At 37.5% G+C, this 16916-nt stretch overlaps 1 protein-coding gene across 5 annotated transcripts in view; it reads right to left on the bottom strand.

Moving 5' to 3' along the window:
* Positions 1-4741: 4741 nt before the first annotated feature.
* Positions 4742-16916, bottom strand: part of ppp2r5c (protein phosphatase 2 regulatory subunit B'gamma) — a 100294-nt gene continuing 88119 nt past the window's right edge. For 3 of the 5 annotated variants that reach the window (XM_008115761.3, XM_008115762.3, XM_008115764.3), the window contains 4 exons: positions 13347-13448; positions 11878-11950; positions 9358-9474; positions 4742-7701 (listed from right to left, as the gene is read on the bottom strand). In XM_008115761.3, coding sequence (XP_008113968.1) covers positions 7570-7701; positions 9358-9474; positions 11878-11950; positions 13347-13448 — 424 coding nt within the window. In that variant the 3' untranslated portion in view covers positions 4742-7569. The remainder of the gene's footprint in view (positions 7702-9357; positions 9475-11877; positions 11951-13346; positions 13449-16916) is intronic. The other 2 variants (XM_008115763.3, XM_008115765.3) reach the window with 1 other exon arrangement.

Here is a 16916-nt window from a genome sequence, read left to right as displayed (position 1 = left end):
ATTTAGTATGGTGTGGAAAAAGAAAATTTAACTTTCAGGGTGGAAAGCTATCTACAGATGGAAAGATTAAGAGCATGGTAACGTGACATTTCACATCAGGCTGTGGTTATACTATCTTGATCGAGCCACTGCTTGAGGAATTGTTAACTGGCATCAAGTCAACTTTGACTTATGGTGAACCTATCATTGGGAAGGCTCCAAGTCAATCATTCATCAATCATCCTGCTCAGGTCTTGCAAATTCAGGGCCATGGCTTCCTTGACTGAACCTAGCTGTCTGGAATTTTATCTGTAAATAATATTTGGCTATTATTTGTTTTCTCGATGTCAACTGTAGATCTGCACTTTCTTCCTTGACTTCCCCCTTAATCATTTCTAGTCTTTGCTGTTTTCTGCTAGTAGTATAATGCCATCTGCACCTCTTAAATTATTGCTATTCCTTCCTCCAATTTTCATACCTGGTTCCTCTGTTTTACATATGGTATGTTCAACATACAAGTTAAATAAACAAGGTGATAAAATGCAGACTTGCTTGATGCCTTTGCCTACTGGAAACAAATTTGTTTCTCCATATTCTGTCCTGATGGTAGCCTCCTATCCTGAGAACAGGTTATGCATTGGGACAATCAAATATTGTGGCATGCATTTATTAAAGAGCAACCCATAGTTTAAGGAATAATGTAATACTAAACATTCACACCCTTCAGGGGCCATGTACCAGTAGGATCTGATGGAGTCTCAGTAGTGCCACTTATCACAAAATAACCACACAGTGTTCCCAGATATGACACAGGATTTGAAGAGGTCCGATAACAGACTGTAATAGAAGAGCCTGCAAGCTGCTGATGCTTTTTCCATCATGCCATGACCATATGCAAGATAATCAGTATTAGTGCTTGAATAGTTAACTATTGTCATCAAAGATGAAGTGGGAGTGATTTTATGAAAAAAACAATTTCTGATGAGTATGTGCAGGTGTGGACAAAGTGCAGACCTGTACTCCCTGTGGCCACCAAATGTGTTTTGTAGCCCATTACTTGCTAAATAGTGTTGAGCTGCCCTTCCTAGATGAGTTTGGTATTCCTCAAAACAGGACTGAAGTTGTGTCACTTCTCTCCCATACTCAGTCTTATTACTTAATTTACTTTACTTTAAGTGAAGTAGAGAGCAGGTGACTTTGTTTTTAGACAAGAGGCAGAGTGCACTTTCATTATTATTGACTAATCACAGAAACACTTCCTATATTGGGGCAAAAGAACCTTTACACAAAAGGGTGGGTTCTGGCAAGTGTTGAAACTTGCATCTTTTCCTAGAAAGCACTTCCTCCATCCCAAAGGGCTCCCATGAAGCTCTACCTTGGTGAGACGTCTATGTGGTCTTCAAGGAGAGGCAGCAAGATGGTACAAGAAGGAAATACTCCACTGGTATGTAGCCCTTAAAGAAATCTGACCCCTGGGATGGAAGAGCCCTGTCCTTTTTATCCCAAGCAACCAATGTTCTCTAGAACAGAGATTTATACTAAGATTGGAAAACTTCTGACTGCCCATGTTTCAGCCTACAAATTCCATCAGCTCCCCTCAAGCACGGTTTATGTTTTAGGACAAAATATCTGAAGAAGTTTCCTCCATTTTTAATTTTACTTTTTCTGCTTGGGACAACCTGTAGCACCAGTCTACCTGGCAGAGAAGCTTTGACTTTCTTTTTGTTTGAAGCATCTGAATCTACCATACTAGCAACAGTGCCGCCCCCCCCCCCCCCCTAGACGTAGAAAACAACCATCCAGTGTAAATTACTGCCCCGAGGGTTATCAAGCACAGAGTAGAAACTAGTTATATAAGCAACATTTTATCCTGAATTTTTTATGAGGAACAGTTGCATGAGCTCAGGCTTAAATACAAAAAAGAAATGCATTATTTAGGGAGAGTACCTTTCAAAGACTCATACATTTTTAATGTTTCTGCTGGGCTTATCTATGAAGAATTTGACCTTTGCCCCAATACATTACAATTTCTCATTCTTCAATCAGTATTTTGTATAAATGTGGGAGTCACTTAATTGGTTTCTTTGTTCTTTTGAACCTATTCCCCAAACCAACTGGAAGATATGTGAAGATCATAATTTAATGCAGAAATTGAAAGACATATGTAACATAAAAGAAACATCAAGAATATACCATTACCTACACAAACTTTGCCAATAAAATGTATGTTTCACAAAAAACCAGGACCCAAATTGTGGCCTAAACGATAGACATTAATATGGGTCCTATGAGTCTAGTTGGGATCCAAAACTAGATTTAGGTTTATGTGTTTTGGGCAGCTATCAAAGGAATTATAGAGGGTATTGACCACGTGTATTATACTATGCCACTGGTTGATATGTCACAAAGTGTTGTTTTCCAGTTTCTCTAAGTCAAGATGGGTATCATGAATTTCTGAGGCATAAATAGCTCAAAGGGCCATTGTTGCCATTCCCAATGTCTCCATAACCATTTCTCCAATTTTGGGAAAAAAGTCTGCCCCCTCTTCATTTTGATAATCACACCTTTAAGATATACAACCTTTTTAAAGATAACGAATGACCACACATGTTCTTGCAGAAAACTCAGCATGTTTTAAAAGATGCTGTGGCTTAGATGTCTGGTTTTCATAGAAAGAAAATGGAAAGTTGTACTTTCCGTGAAGAATAATTTTGGGATGGCTAGGACAACAATCTACTTGATATGTGGGGATTAACCCATTATTAAATGGGTTGGTCCTCCTGTATCATCCCAAGGATGGCACAGACTGCAGTCCTTTAGGATCATATCTACTGTATGCCAGATGTGAAATTTCACAGAAGATAGCTTAAGACACTGAAATAGTCTACCATCACTTGGCCATCAGTAATGGGCCTTAGTTTGGTGACTTCTGATCTACAGATATGATCACTACATAGATAATCTGTTACTTAGATAGAAAAGCTGAGAAAAGCCTAGAGTAGAAGGTGCAGTGAATATTGTTTATAGCAGGAGTTGGAATTGGGGGATTTTCAAGTGTTGTTGAATAACAATCCTCAACATTTTTCATCACTGCTGGGCTGATAACTGCAGTTCAGTGCCTGGAGGGTAACATAATTCCCATCTTCAGTCTATGGAAAATAATATTTGGCATAAGCTCATGAGTTCTGTTACCTGTCTAAAGATAAGGAACCTTATCACAAAAGGTTTTTATGTCTAATGATACGAGGGTTGAATGAAAAGTAATGCCTCCACCTTCATAACTCCTCAACAGATGGCAGTACTAGTATGTGGCAGGTACTAGCTTGTTCACTCTCCTCTGCAGTTCCATTTGGCAGGAAGCCTTAGCATTGAACAGTTGTGTTGTTAAAGTGCGAAGTATGGAACCCTGCGCAGATGATTGGTCAATGCGACTTAAGCAACGTGCAGTCTTGAACAACACAACCGTTCAACACTAAGGCTTCCTGCCAAATGCAACTGTAGAGGAGAGTGTACTGAACAAGCCAGTACCTGCCGCATACCAGTACTGCCATCTGTTGAGGAGTTACGAAGGGAGAGGCATTACTTTTCATTCAACCCTTGCATTATCTAATCAAAAGAAAATGGATTTGTCTTTCTTTAAGTGTAGGCTGAGGCCAAGATCCTGCTTGGTGATGGGTCAGCACATGTGGTACGTGAAGCAACATGAATACAACAAAAATGGAAAGGCACAATGGCAGAAGGAAGACAGAGAAAGCCATCTGTATCCAGAGAAGAAGCTTCCTTTTTTTGAGCAGTTTATCTCTGCCTGAATTCACCTAAAACGCTATAGGAAAGCAGAACTGAAAAATCACCTGTCCTGCAGATGTGGCGTTCCTGGAATGCCTTTAGCTTTGCAATCTCATCTGGAAACTAAGCATTATAGAGAAAGGAACCTCAGAAGCAGTCTCCAGGAAGGTAGATTTTTCTATACTTCTCCATCAATTCCTTGTGCACAAATACACTATATGTCAGTTCAACTACATATAGATTAGGTGCACTCAAATTTCTCAAATCCATGAGACCAAGTTGATGAACATTGCTTAGACAATGCACAGCCGTGGAGAAAATTAACTATCTTTACATGGAAAGCAACAGAATAGCAGTTAGCTATCTCAAGGCTTTGCATGAGGAAAACCCGAATGTCACAAGTCAATTATTCAGGTATACTTTTTTGGTAACATTTATGACAATAAACAGAATGCTCACACAGATTTGACTTCTGATGGGTTGGTTACAAACAAGGATTATCCAACTCCTCTCATCAAAACCATTTATTTTGTTGCTGTAGGAAAAAGTGAAGGGTTTAGCTAGCTCTTCTATACCTGTTGTAGCTCTTTACAAAAGGCACCATAATTGCAGTTTTGCTGTGTGCTTTCTTCATAGCTATTTATGCTATGTGCTAGAGCTAAAAATAGTTTTATGAACAGGTAAAATTCAATTTCTTCTTTATTTAATCCATATAATACACCATGTATAGAATTTTAAAACTAGATAAAAGAGCGTATTAAATGGCAAGTGTATGAAGTATTCTTCATAAACAATGTATGAACAAAAAAGGTTTGAATTACAAAATATTAAAAAATATGTTGGTACATTTGAATGTAGCATTCCACTAAAGCATAAAGACACACATACAGTATAAAGAAAAATTGTGCCACTTACCTATTTTTTTGCAGTTTCTAGGAACTTTTATTCTGTACATAGGACCATTCTGTACAAAATATGAAGTCTACATTTTTATTATTCATTACAATAAAACCAAGTACAATGTATGTACAATATTAAAATGAAGCCATACTAAAGCCACACAAAAAAGACACTTGAAATATTCTTTTTGACATTCCTGATGTACAGGCATAAAATTTTGGAGAATATGGGAAAGTGGCTACCACTGAACTTTATGAAGAACAACAATCACCAAAACTGTTTTATTTGCACATTTTTATTTTGGATGTATTAGTTTTTAGAATAATTTAATACAGAACTTTTACAGAGCATAAAAATGGTGGTAACAAACAAGCCAAACAATTAGTGCTGCTAAGTTTTAGAATATTGCTCAGGCAAGTTTTGTCAACCGGCCTAAAATCTCAAAAGCAAATTGTCATGGCATAATTCCTCTATCTATCCCAGAACATTAATTTTTGGTGAATGTTTATCTTCAGTAAAGAGCAAAAATAAAATCTAGACAGTGACAGATCTTATACGCTGAGCGTTACAGTCAACCAAACATTGATATACAATATTTTCCCATCCCTGCCCCCTTAGGATAAAATTAGAGAGCTTCTTTCCAGAAACTCCTTTCATGAACCTACTGAACAGCCAAATTATATTTTTAAAAATTGATAAATTATCAGCTAAAGATGAAAGTTCAAACAATGGTATATCAAAATACATATAGACATTGCTTTATGCAATTATAAAAGCACCCATTCCCCCCTCAAAAGGAAGGTGACATCTTTAAACTGCTTTAATTATTAGGTTTTTTTTAAATTATGGCAAAGCATATTTATATATTTTCAAGTTTAGCAGGAATTTATTTTACACAAAATGGGAATTTTATATGATTTAAATTTAGCTTTATTTTAGTTGTAATTTCCATCATACCTGATCACCAAGTCATCATGGGAATTACAACTATTTCTTTCATAGGTTTTCCAATAAATATTGTATGTTTTTCATTGAGACCAGACAGCAGACATTACATCTACAGAAAATTAGTATAAATACTTGCTTTGCACAATAATTTGTGTGGGATTCAAGCTACCTCACTGCTTTTAAAGAATTACTTAAAAGAAGCCGCACAATTCACTTTTTTCTGCATCAAGACACTGAATACTGTTGTATTACTGCCAGAGACAAAGGAAACAAGTCACTCATTCTAGATAAAACTCATCTAAAACAGCTCCTAAACAGGATATGAAGTCTAAAATACTGGCCACCCTGAGTGAAATCAAACATTGAAGACAAAGCACTACACATATTTTTGGAAAATTTATTCGTGCTTTCCATCTAGAACAATGAAAAAAGAGCACAAAACACGGAAGTAACCTTGTGGAATATATAGCAGCATTGGAAGGTCAACAGCAACTCATGTGATTTTTAATTTGTCTTGTGAGGCATGTATGTATTATATGTGCTCTTTACCACAGAAAAGAATATTGACAGCAGAATCAATGTTAAGTCATTTCTTGACTCTTAAGACAGGCATCTGAAAATGTGGAATGCCATTAGAAAACTTTTTGCTTTATTGAAAATAATTGAAAAAGCATGGGTGTTTCACTTTCACTGAACTACATTATCCACAGAAGTGTATCCACTTAACTGGCCTCACGATGGTTGCGAGAAGAACTCTTAGAGCCCAAAGTACGCCACACGGTATAAGCTCAGGTCAAAGTGGGAAGGGGTGAGGCCATTTTGGTAAATAAACAAACAGTTTTGCAAAACAAAAGAAGTATGCAATGACTTTTAAAAATGCAGTTTATTTCTGGTCAAGGTAGACAGAATTTCATTTTTTAGGAAAATAAATCCCTCTTCTACCAGCTCGGTTCCAAAGTACTAAAGCACTCAAAAATATGGCTTCAATCCATATAAAGTACTCGGAAAAGGGTGCCTCTCTCTGGAACATTTCTCAGAGCTCCTAGAAATTAGCTGTGATTGAAGATTGTCATGAAAATTACCATTCTACAAACTGCACTGAGAGAACAATTTAATTGTGGGTTTTGAACTGCCAAAATGTGTCTATGGGTAGTAATGCAGAACTGTTTTTCTTCAAGTCCCCCTTCCTTCCTACAGTCTTATTAAAAAGGTCCAATAGGTATGGATTTAAAAGCCTGACCACTGCCAAATTACCAACTTAAGATGTTGCAGGGAGAGAAAGAAAAAGGGCTCAGTCTACCAGGCACTTCTGTAGTTCTATCTCTAATCATTTCATTGGTGCTTACTGGTGAAAATCCATGTAAGGTCATTTCACATAGTACGCCTGTAAAAAGCTGTTTCACATAACAAAACCAATGGAACGTTTGTGTAGATTGTCTCATGTGATAGTCGCACACACATTATGTCATATTCACGTCCGAAGTACAAGAACAAGAAGCTGCACCCAACTGCAGGTTTCTAGAACATTTACAAGTTATGAACGTGATAGACATGATGTTTCATAGGTTTTCTTATGCAGAACTGCTTCGTGTGGAGTAAAGCAGAAGGGCCTGGCTATCTGTTCCAGAAGACTGCTTTCTTCCCCCCAGCAGTAATAGGAAAAAGTGCATGCATCCAATGTGTTGGTCCTATACAAACAGCACTGACAAAATGCTTTTGTGTAATACTAGCCACCCCAAGTTTCTGCATACAGAATCAAGTAATTTACCATTGTTTGAACTATGTATCTTGAGCTGTGCATACTGTATCAAAGTTATTGCCGGACAGAATGGGGTTGAAAAAAGTTTTGACTTGTGTGTAACTGATCAGTATGGCACAAAAAAAGTAAGTTCTCTACTGTGGAACAGAGTCCGGAACAAAAGGGTTTTCCTCCAAATAAGATTTTACTTGAATAGTCTAATGCCCATCATGTGATATTAGATCATCAGCTCGGCAATGGGTCTCCAAGGCTTTCATGGTATAGATATCCTGAGGCAGTTCTGACTTGCGCCGCACTATAGGACGCTCCTTCTTCTGATCCTTCGGTGCCTAAAATCAAAATGTGGTGCTTTTAAAAACCCAATTATTATTTATACAACAGCCATTTTATTATAAAGGAGAATGGAAACATCAGTATTACCAAACTTATTGCAGCAGCTTGGGCAAACTACTTTGCAGACATATGATTTGGTTGATGAGATGCTGAATTTCTTTTTATCTCTTCCTAGCTGTCTAGGAAGCCACCAAGTTTACAACTGGCACACAAGGCATCACTATAAAGTAGGTAAATAAAGCTATAAGGCTGTATGCACTCCATAGCTCTATATGTTCCTCACTGGGGAAGCAAAGATGTGTTACATCTGTCTGACTTTCTCTGCTGTCTGGGAAAAAGTCAAGCACTAAACCAGAAATCTCTTCAGACTGTTTTTCCTTACTGGGGAGATGTATAGCACTGCTAAGGGAGCTTTCAGTTCACTTATTCAGTCAAGCAGACTTCCAAAGACAGCAATGGTGGATGGATGTAAGGCTGGGTTAAGTAAGTGAAAGCTGACAAAAGCAAAAAACAAGAGTGGATGGGACTTAATAACTGTTCCTTTCAATATTGGCACTCTTATTTGGTCATTGCATTCTGAAGTGTATGTCAAGTCCAGAAACCACATCCGTGAAAGGTGATATTAAAGTACTTATCATGGTTCGTACACATATTTGTTGGTTAGAAAGTGTGTCTGTAGGAAGGAAAAGAAGTAGCAATAGTAAAGCATTCATCCAAAGAAACTAATTCAGTTCCCAGTAGACAATGAAGCCTCTAATGGCACTCACTGACACAGTTCATACTATGGTAAACCAAGGGTCATGGAAGTCATGGGTGTGTGTTGCTGAATTCTGCTGAACTACTCCTGCTTGGTAAAGAAGCAGCTAAATAAAATTACAGATCTTTGGTCTGGTTGATGTTCAAACCCAAAGCTACCTTTTTGACTGTTTTCATTCTCAGCAAGCCAGAGAAGGAACCCCGAATCAAATACTGGATTGTTTTTATCTGTGTGTCAGGAGAGACAAGCTGAATAGCTAGTTTCTCTGAATTTTCAAATCATAATAAATAAACCTTGGGCCCAAACTGGAATCCACTTGAATTCTGTTTTCTTGTGGCATTCTTATTTGGTCATTTTCACTTAATTTTTCATCATACTTAAATATACAGTGTAAGTATATTTCAGGCTTTCAATACTGTCCAAAGATTAAGTCAAAGATCTCATTTGATTTCTCAATGTTAAAAAGAGATTACAGCCTTACCGGAAGCTAATTGTTTTGCTCTTCTGATGACAGGGAAGACAAGGTAGGGCATTATTGTGATTAAACATTTGTGAATATTAAGAGATAATACAAGGGCTTTTGTTAAGCAACCACTGGCTTATACAGTGTTATAAATTTTTGTCATCTTCAAATCAACCTAGTGGTTTGTACATAATTAAATGCACTTAAGACAGCACTCACTGTTTGCACATGTGACAGGGCCAGGTTAATAGCTACTCAAACCAATACACTTAGGACTACAGGAAATTTCAGCTTAGTAATTGTTAAAATTATACTACTCATTTCGAATTTGTTGCAATTAAAGAAGAAAAATAGAATTGATGACTAAAGGGAATAAATATTCCTGGATCAAGTTTGTAGTGTGCAGGCTAACTTTTCTTTCTATCTGCTTACCGGACAAGCTTCTTCTTTCACTGTTTTTTTCAGCACCTGCAAGTCTTCAATTAAAGGCCCATCTGTTTCCATTGCAACAGGACTGCTCACCAGACAGGTGTCACTATATACTGTATACTAACCAAATGCAAAAAGTTTATTTCAGAATTTTGATTTGACAGTTGTAAGAAAGATCTTCATATAGAACCTAATTTAAGGAATCAGCTGCTGTAAGCTGTGTTAACAGCCACCAGCTCCAATAACTTGGAAGGAGTATCCTTTATAAGTATGATGCTTATCTAGATTCAGGGACAGTACGCTAAATCACCTCCCAGGGAGGAATAGCATGGTTTTTATATCTTGGGAGCTTCCAAGAGCATCTGATGTGCCTTTGTGGAAAAGAAAGAGGAAGCTGGGTCACTGACAAAAATTGGAGAAAGTTGCACTTTGGACTACAATTTCCAGGATTTCCATGCCAAATAGAAGACGAGGGAGATGTAGGCCAAACAGCAACGTTTCCAAGTTAATCTTTTTTTTTTGTTCTAATCCAAACGCTCCTTCTATATGCACACTAAAGAAACATGGGTATTGTATGTTTTCCCATACAACTTCAGACCTGCATTTTAAATCCTTCTTCCTGAAAAGAAAGTTTCAAGAACAAATTGTACACATGAAATGATTGTGTAGAGTAGATCTAAGAAAACATGTACTTAGTGGGTAGATGTAAGTGAGCTTCAGATCCTCTTTCTAATAATTTATATCAAACCCTGAGACCAGGGTTTATTTTGCGTTGGATACTCTTCAAAAATAAAAGGCAAGGATGCAAGTTAGACTCATCCTAATGTAGGGATCACTAAATCTGAGGCAGGTCATGTTACTGATTTGAACGACTACCCAAAAATCTGAATAATATTTGGCACATGAAATATCTGGAAAAAAACAAAACAGTAGCCAACATCTTACTGTTAGTCCCAATACAATAGGTCCATTGCACCAATGAACAACAATAGTGTTGATTATTGCTTCAAGTGAATCTACTGCATGTTACAATGTTACATGGACTCTGAAATCAGGATACTGGGTGATGTTCTATAAAGTAAGTAATATTAATCTGACCATGTAACATGTACAAGATGTATATTTAACCTTGCTTTCACATTTGTTTAATCACCACAGCCCATAATAGAGGAACGCAACTCCTCCTATCAGCCCACGAGAACCTTAAGATCATCCGGGGAGGCCCTGCTCTCGATCCCACCTGCCTCACAAGCGCGGCTGGTGGGGACGAGAGACAGGGCCTTCTCGGTGGTGGCTCCTCGGCTGTGGAACTCCCTCCCTAGTGACATCCGGCAGGCTCCATCCCTTCTGGGGTTTAGAAAGAAGTTGAAAACCTGGCTATGTGCGCAAGCGTTTAATGAATGAACTCAGTTAGCGTTGACATGAATTGGATTAAGGCTCTTGCACAAGGTCTGATGGATGACTGGCATATATATTCAGCGTTGCACTGTGTTAAATCTTTTATATATTGTATTTTACTATGCTATTTAACTATTTTAATTGTTGTATTATTTTATTGTATTATGATATACTGGTAGTGATCCTGCCAGTTGTGTAAGCTGCCTTAAATCCCCTCGGGGAGAAGGGCGGGGTAGAAATATCGGAAATAAATTCTGGAACGTATGGGGCAGTAGCTAAATAACACCTTAATGGCTTAATGTATGAACTTTTGTCAGCATAATAGGTTAGGAGGTTATTCCCCCCTCCCTTGATCTTCAATGTGTGTTTTGGAAGGTAAAGAGACTCTTGAGAGCAGATCAAGGGGTATAAACAAGTGAAGAACAAAAATAGTTATCTCAAATCAGAACACTTTCAAAATGGTTGCCAAAAAGGAAATCACATTGCTGTAATTCTTTTAATAAATATAAGACTCTGTTCCTTCTTAGATAGCAAGCTTTAAATATAATTTCTCATAGCACACTGGCCTTAATCCACAGCAAAGAATTAATTACGCCATTTTAATAGGTTTTCGGAGTGAAGCCTTCTCTAGCACTACCTGGCAGTATTAGGGATTATTGTATATATACTCATGTATAAATCTAGTCAAAAAAACAACTCTGGGTTAACTTATCCATGGTTTAAAGTAAGTGCAATATCTTAATTTTTATCAAACAAAGGAACCGCCCCCTTTTCTGAATAGAAAGGTGAGAGTGTGCTATATCCCAGTAATATTTAAAAGTACCAACCATTGTGATCTCTCAAATTTCTGGCCTTTTTGAATGCCTGGGTGGTAAGACGGTGGCAGTAGCCATGGGTAGCTAGCTCCCAGTGGCAACACTGGTGTCTTACCCTCCCTACCCAATGACTCTCTATGTATCCACCGGTCCTATCAAAATCAAGGGCAGGCCCCCAAAACCTGCCCTTGATTTATACACAGGGTCAACTTAACACAAGTATAAATGGTGAATCTGGGACACAGGTTCTACCACCAAGATACAGTCTCTCCTCGTCTCTCAGTGTTTCCTCTGAACGTTTTGTAGATACCTGGGGATTTGATTTGGCTAGATTTTCTATTTTAACCCAGGCTTCTTCCCGTTCCTTCATTTTTAGCTTCTCCCTAGAGGAAAAAAAGATCACACACATCACAGACAAAGCTCATTACCTTTTCATAAAATTTAAAATACAGTAGAGTCTCACTTATCCAACACCCACTTATCCAACATTCTGGATTATCCAACGCATTTTTGTAGTCAATGTTTTCAAAACATTGTGATATTTTGGTGCTAAATTCGTAAATACAGTAATTACTACATAGCATAACTGCGTATTGAACTACTTTTCTGTCAAATTTGTTGTATAACATGATGTTTTGGTGCTTAATTAGTAAAATCATAACCTAATTTGATGTTTAATAGGCTTTTCCTTAATCCCTCCTTATTATCCAACATATTCACTTATATAACATTCTGCCGGCCCGTTTATGTTGGATAAGTGAGACTCTACTGTACCACCAAAATTTCTGATACAGCTAAAAGTATAGTTTTTAATGTCTTATTATTTTATAACTTCTTTTTCTTTGTCATATGTGACCTATGCCAGTAGATCTTTGGTATAAAAAATAATTTTAGAAAATTAGTGTGTAATAACACCCAAAGTCATTATAACTTAAGCCCATGGAACTCTTTATTTTGGCTTGGCAATTTCTCCCCCTTTCAAGTAGTGAAGAGTATAGCTGTAAGTGTTTGTAATGCAGAAGTCAGGGAAAATGCTGAAATTTGTTTAAACTGCTTTTGCAGTAGCTTTTTGGGGATCTGTCAAAATGTTTTTGCCTCCAGAATTAAAAAAGAACATAAAAGTATCTAGAATGAAACTGCAGACTATTTTACCTTGAATTGTAAAGGAGCTGGTAATGAATTTTAATGCATTACTTTGAGAAACTGCTTAATCACTTTTGTAATAACTCTCACATTCATATCTTTATTAATGATTTTGTATATTTTTTAAAATTTGTATAACTCAGTCCCTTTATTGGGAGAAAGTTGGTCTATATATGAAATGCAAAGTAATGTGAAATGCAAAGTAAAATAATAAGTGCCACAAATGGATGTTTCTAGCGAACTGCACAAGATTCTTTGACATTAATGTAGTGCCCATGAATTGTTGATTTGGCCTAGTGGGTTGGGAAACCCGAAGCAAGGGACTCTACTTTCTAGATGAGATGAGAAAGGACAAGGGGGGTTGGAAAGAAGCTGCAGTTGCTAAAGCCCTTTTAACTGTGAATAAGGGCTTTAAGATCAGATCTAAATGCTATCTATACTACTGAGTAGCATAGGCAGACGAGCCCTGCAGTTGAGTCCTGTGCTGGCATCTCACTGAATGCAGGGGTTGTGTCAAATTTATACACTGGGATTTAGATTTAGATTGGGTTTGCAATATCCAATTCTAGCTGGCCTCACAGAACCAAGAAAGTGGTACAGAGAAGTGAAAAACATAAATGCAAGGAGGAAACTTACTTAAGCTTTTCTGCTTTAAATTGCTGTGTGCAGTCATCAAAAAGTTTTTGGTTCATCTCCATGAAGAGTTTCAGAGCATTGTAAATCAAGCCATGTATTGTCCTGTAAAGTAAATTTTGCATTTGAGATTTTGAAACATACATACAGCAGAAACAATGAATGTTTCCATAGACTAAATTGTGGTCTCTTTCAAACAATAGATTGTGTTGTGCAATGATTTCACTTTAATTGCCATGGTTGTATCCTACAAAATCCTGGGAGAAGTCCAGTGAAATACAGTGTTTCCTTGCTACTTCACAGTTCAGTTTTCGTTCCCTTGCTGTTTCATGGGTTTTCAATAAATATTAATGTAACTATTTATTGTGGTATTTTCGCTGTTTCACGAGTTTTTGCGGTGTGCAAAGGTTTTTGGAAGGGGGGAAGGGAGAAATAATGGGGAGGGAGGGGGGGGGAAGGGTTGGAAATAAAAAAAGGGTTATTTAGCTTCCATTTTTTCTTCTCTGCCGGTGTACTATATATCGTAACTGCTAAAAATAAAGAACAGACAGCATTGTAGTAAGTGGTCTCTGGTTTGCTCTCCTCCACACATAGAATAAATATAGTGTCCCTACTTCACGGATTTTCACTTATTGCAGGTGGTCCTGGAACATAACCCCCGCGATAAGTGAGGGAACACTGTACTACAATTCTCTAACAGAGAATTTGAAACATAAACTGTAAAATGCCAAAAGTCATAGGACAGTACCATGGCTGTTAAAATGAATTCCTAGCACTATAACTGTCTATCTTGAAATGGTCAAATTACATGGGGAAAAGTATACAATACTGTGGGAATTCTACAGTTACTACCTTTCAAAACTAAACTCCTTTCAAAACTAAACTGTTCAGATACTAAATGTAATGTAAGACTTTTAATATCATGCTGTAATGTGAAACTTGTAATATTACATTAACACAGGACAATTTTAAGAATGCAAAGACAGATAGTAACTAACTTGGCTTTATGCCACCTATCAATAAAAATGTTTGCCAAAAGACGTACATACTACTATGGATATATTAAAAATACGTTAAACTGTTTAGAGCATATATCTGAAAACTATTCAGTTACATTACATTTGCAAATATATCGGCTCAGGTTGCCCACTGAAAATGCAAGATGCATTTGGCCACTGCTGAAAAATGTATATTAGGTTACTCTACCAGTTCATTGTCAAAGCCAGTTTAAAAGATTAGAGACCAATATTTTTAAAAATAAAAGGAAAAAGCTCTTCACCTGAATCAGACAGCACTCACTGCCAGGGAAGTTAAGTTATTCTGGAAAAGTAATCTATCACATGTTATGTCATCAGATCCAAAAGGTAAAGTACTATGGTTGCTTGCATCATGCAAGTCAAACAGGTGAAAAGGTGTGCCATACTGTGCGTGTACAGTGATATTGTTCATGCTCCAGGCAGGATGGCCATAAATGGAGAAGAAAACTGACCACAGTTTATTGTTTTAATATAGTAATCCAGGTTACTTCCAATTCAGTATACATTATCTACGTATTGCCTACATCTAGTTAATTATACCATTTATGTTGCATCTTTCATTGCGCTGAAGGGCAGATTTATCATGCATTGTTGGCCACCCCACTAGTACTCCTCAGTTCACAAGTAGCACCAGGCTTTGCAACAGCCAGTGCAGTCAGCATTCACATAGCAGCTCAAATGCAAGCTTCTTTACACATAAAGAGTTGCAGGATCAAGGTGGGTAAAATTAAGTTCATGCTACAATTCTAAACTATTGTGTGGTTGAAGATTGACAGAAGACTCACATGTATAAAAACAGAACAAACTGGACAGAAATGTAGAAAGAAAGGGGAAAAGAGAGGGGAAATACGAAGATCTTAAAATTGATAAAATTAAATAATTTCAAAAGGTGGTACTGGATCATAATTTCAGGTTCCACATTTCTTCATATAGTGGACTGCCATAAGAATGAACAGCCGTAGAGAATATACATGATATAAAATATGGCTATACTTGTGAATGCAAGAAAGTTATCAGTTGTGGATAAATGATTGATTAAACTAAGTGGATAAATGTTGGGAAATAATTTTGCCTTTGCAGCTGTCTTTCCATGGTTCCCTCAAGTTATATTTACTGATTTCTCATTTACTAATTTCTCTGAAGCCTGCTCAATCAGTGGATCCATGGTATGAAAGATGATATTTTTATATTCGATATACACCCCATCCCTCTGTAAAGGATTATGCCTATGCTATTCAGAAAACAGATCTATATTTACACCATTTGAGGACAGATTCTGCTGTCACTTATCTTTAAACAATGCAATATTTTAAATATTAAAGTTTGTGATGACTCATGGGCCTTGTAGTCCTGTTCCTAGTACTATTGTGACAGACGAAGAGGAAAACATGGGTTTTTTGCCGGTTCAGCCAGAGCCGGAGTCTCCTCAGTCTCCTCACCTGCAGGATGTTGATGTTTGTCCTCAAGAATTCAGCCAAACAGGCCTTGGGCAGAACTCCCCCCCGTTTCCCAGAAAAGAATCTTATTCCCGGGAACAGGGAAACAGAGAGGCTCATCGGAGGAGTTTACGCATTGCTGCCAGAAATCAAGCTGATTAGGCTTGCTTCCCTTGGGAAATTCTAAGGAGTCACACATCTGGACAGAGTTGGGTTTCGCTTCTCGTTCTCTAGGGAAAGAGTTCTGTTGGCGGGAAAACGAGACCCAATATAGGTGCCTAGCACCAGGGATACTTTGCGGAGTCAATTGTTCAGCTTGAGGAGAGAGATTGTGTGTGGACTTCGTAACCCCAGTTCCTTGTTTCCCGGATCAAGTTTCCAGCCTTGCCTTGTTTCACGGACTTCCTTGGACTCTGTTCATGTTTCATGTTTGCCTCGTTTCAAGTCTTTGATCTAGCCAAGAATCAAGTTTATTTTCCAGCCTTGTTGTCAAGCTACATTGGACTTTAAAGACTCTGTCATTCCCCACACTATTGCTTGGCAAAGTGTGTGTTTCGGTCAAGTGGATTATAACTTTGAACTCTAATATCTTATATTGGACAATACATTTCTGGACTATATTTGACCTCATCTGAAAGGTCTGCTTCTGAACTATATTCTTCACTTGTTTTTATTGACTTTATATATTTCTTTAATAAAGATATTAGATAGATTCTGGCCTCTATGTAAGGTTATTGGTGCTCTGCAGCCTGGGTCCTGACAAAGTTGGCAGGGCATTAACTATTGTCTTTTACCTTTGTAACTGAATGATTCAGAAAGATTCTTCATGAAAGACTTTGTCCCTAAAAAGCTGCTCTTCAGACTTGATGACCCTACCCTTTTGTGCCTAGAACTTCTGCCACATGTTGAAAAAGATGCCCTGGGACAGGATTGAGGACCACACTTGTCCCTTCCTGGACTTCAAAAGGATTAATCTTCCCAATTTTATTCATCATTGTTTATTTAAAAGGGCCCCTTGCATCCACTAGTGAGCAACTGCTTTGACTTATCTTTGTAGGATTTAAATCCAAAGGAGCATTTTCATTTTGTTATTCTAAAAT

Source organism: Anolis carolinensis, chromosome 1 (genome assembly GCF_035594765.1).
Source record: "Anolis carolinensis isolate JA03-04 chromosome 1, rAnoCar3.1.pri, whole genome shotgun sequence".
Lineage (NCBI taxonomy): Eukaryota > Metazoa > Chordata > Lepidosauria > Squamata > Dactyloidae > Anolis > Anolis carolinensis.
This window is presented reverse-complemented; position numbering and strand designations above follow the sequence as displayed.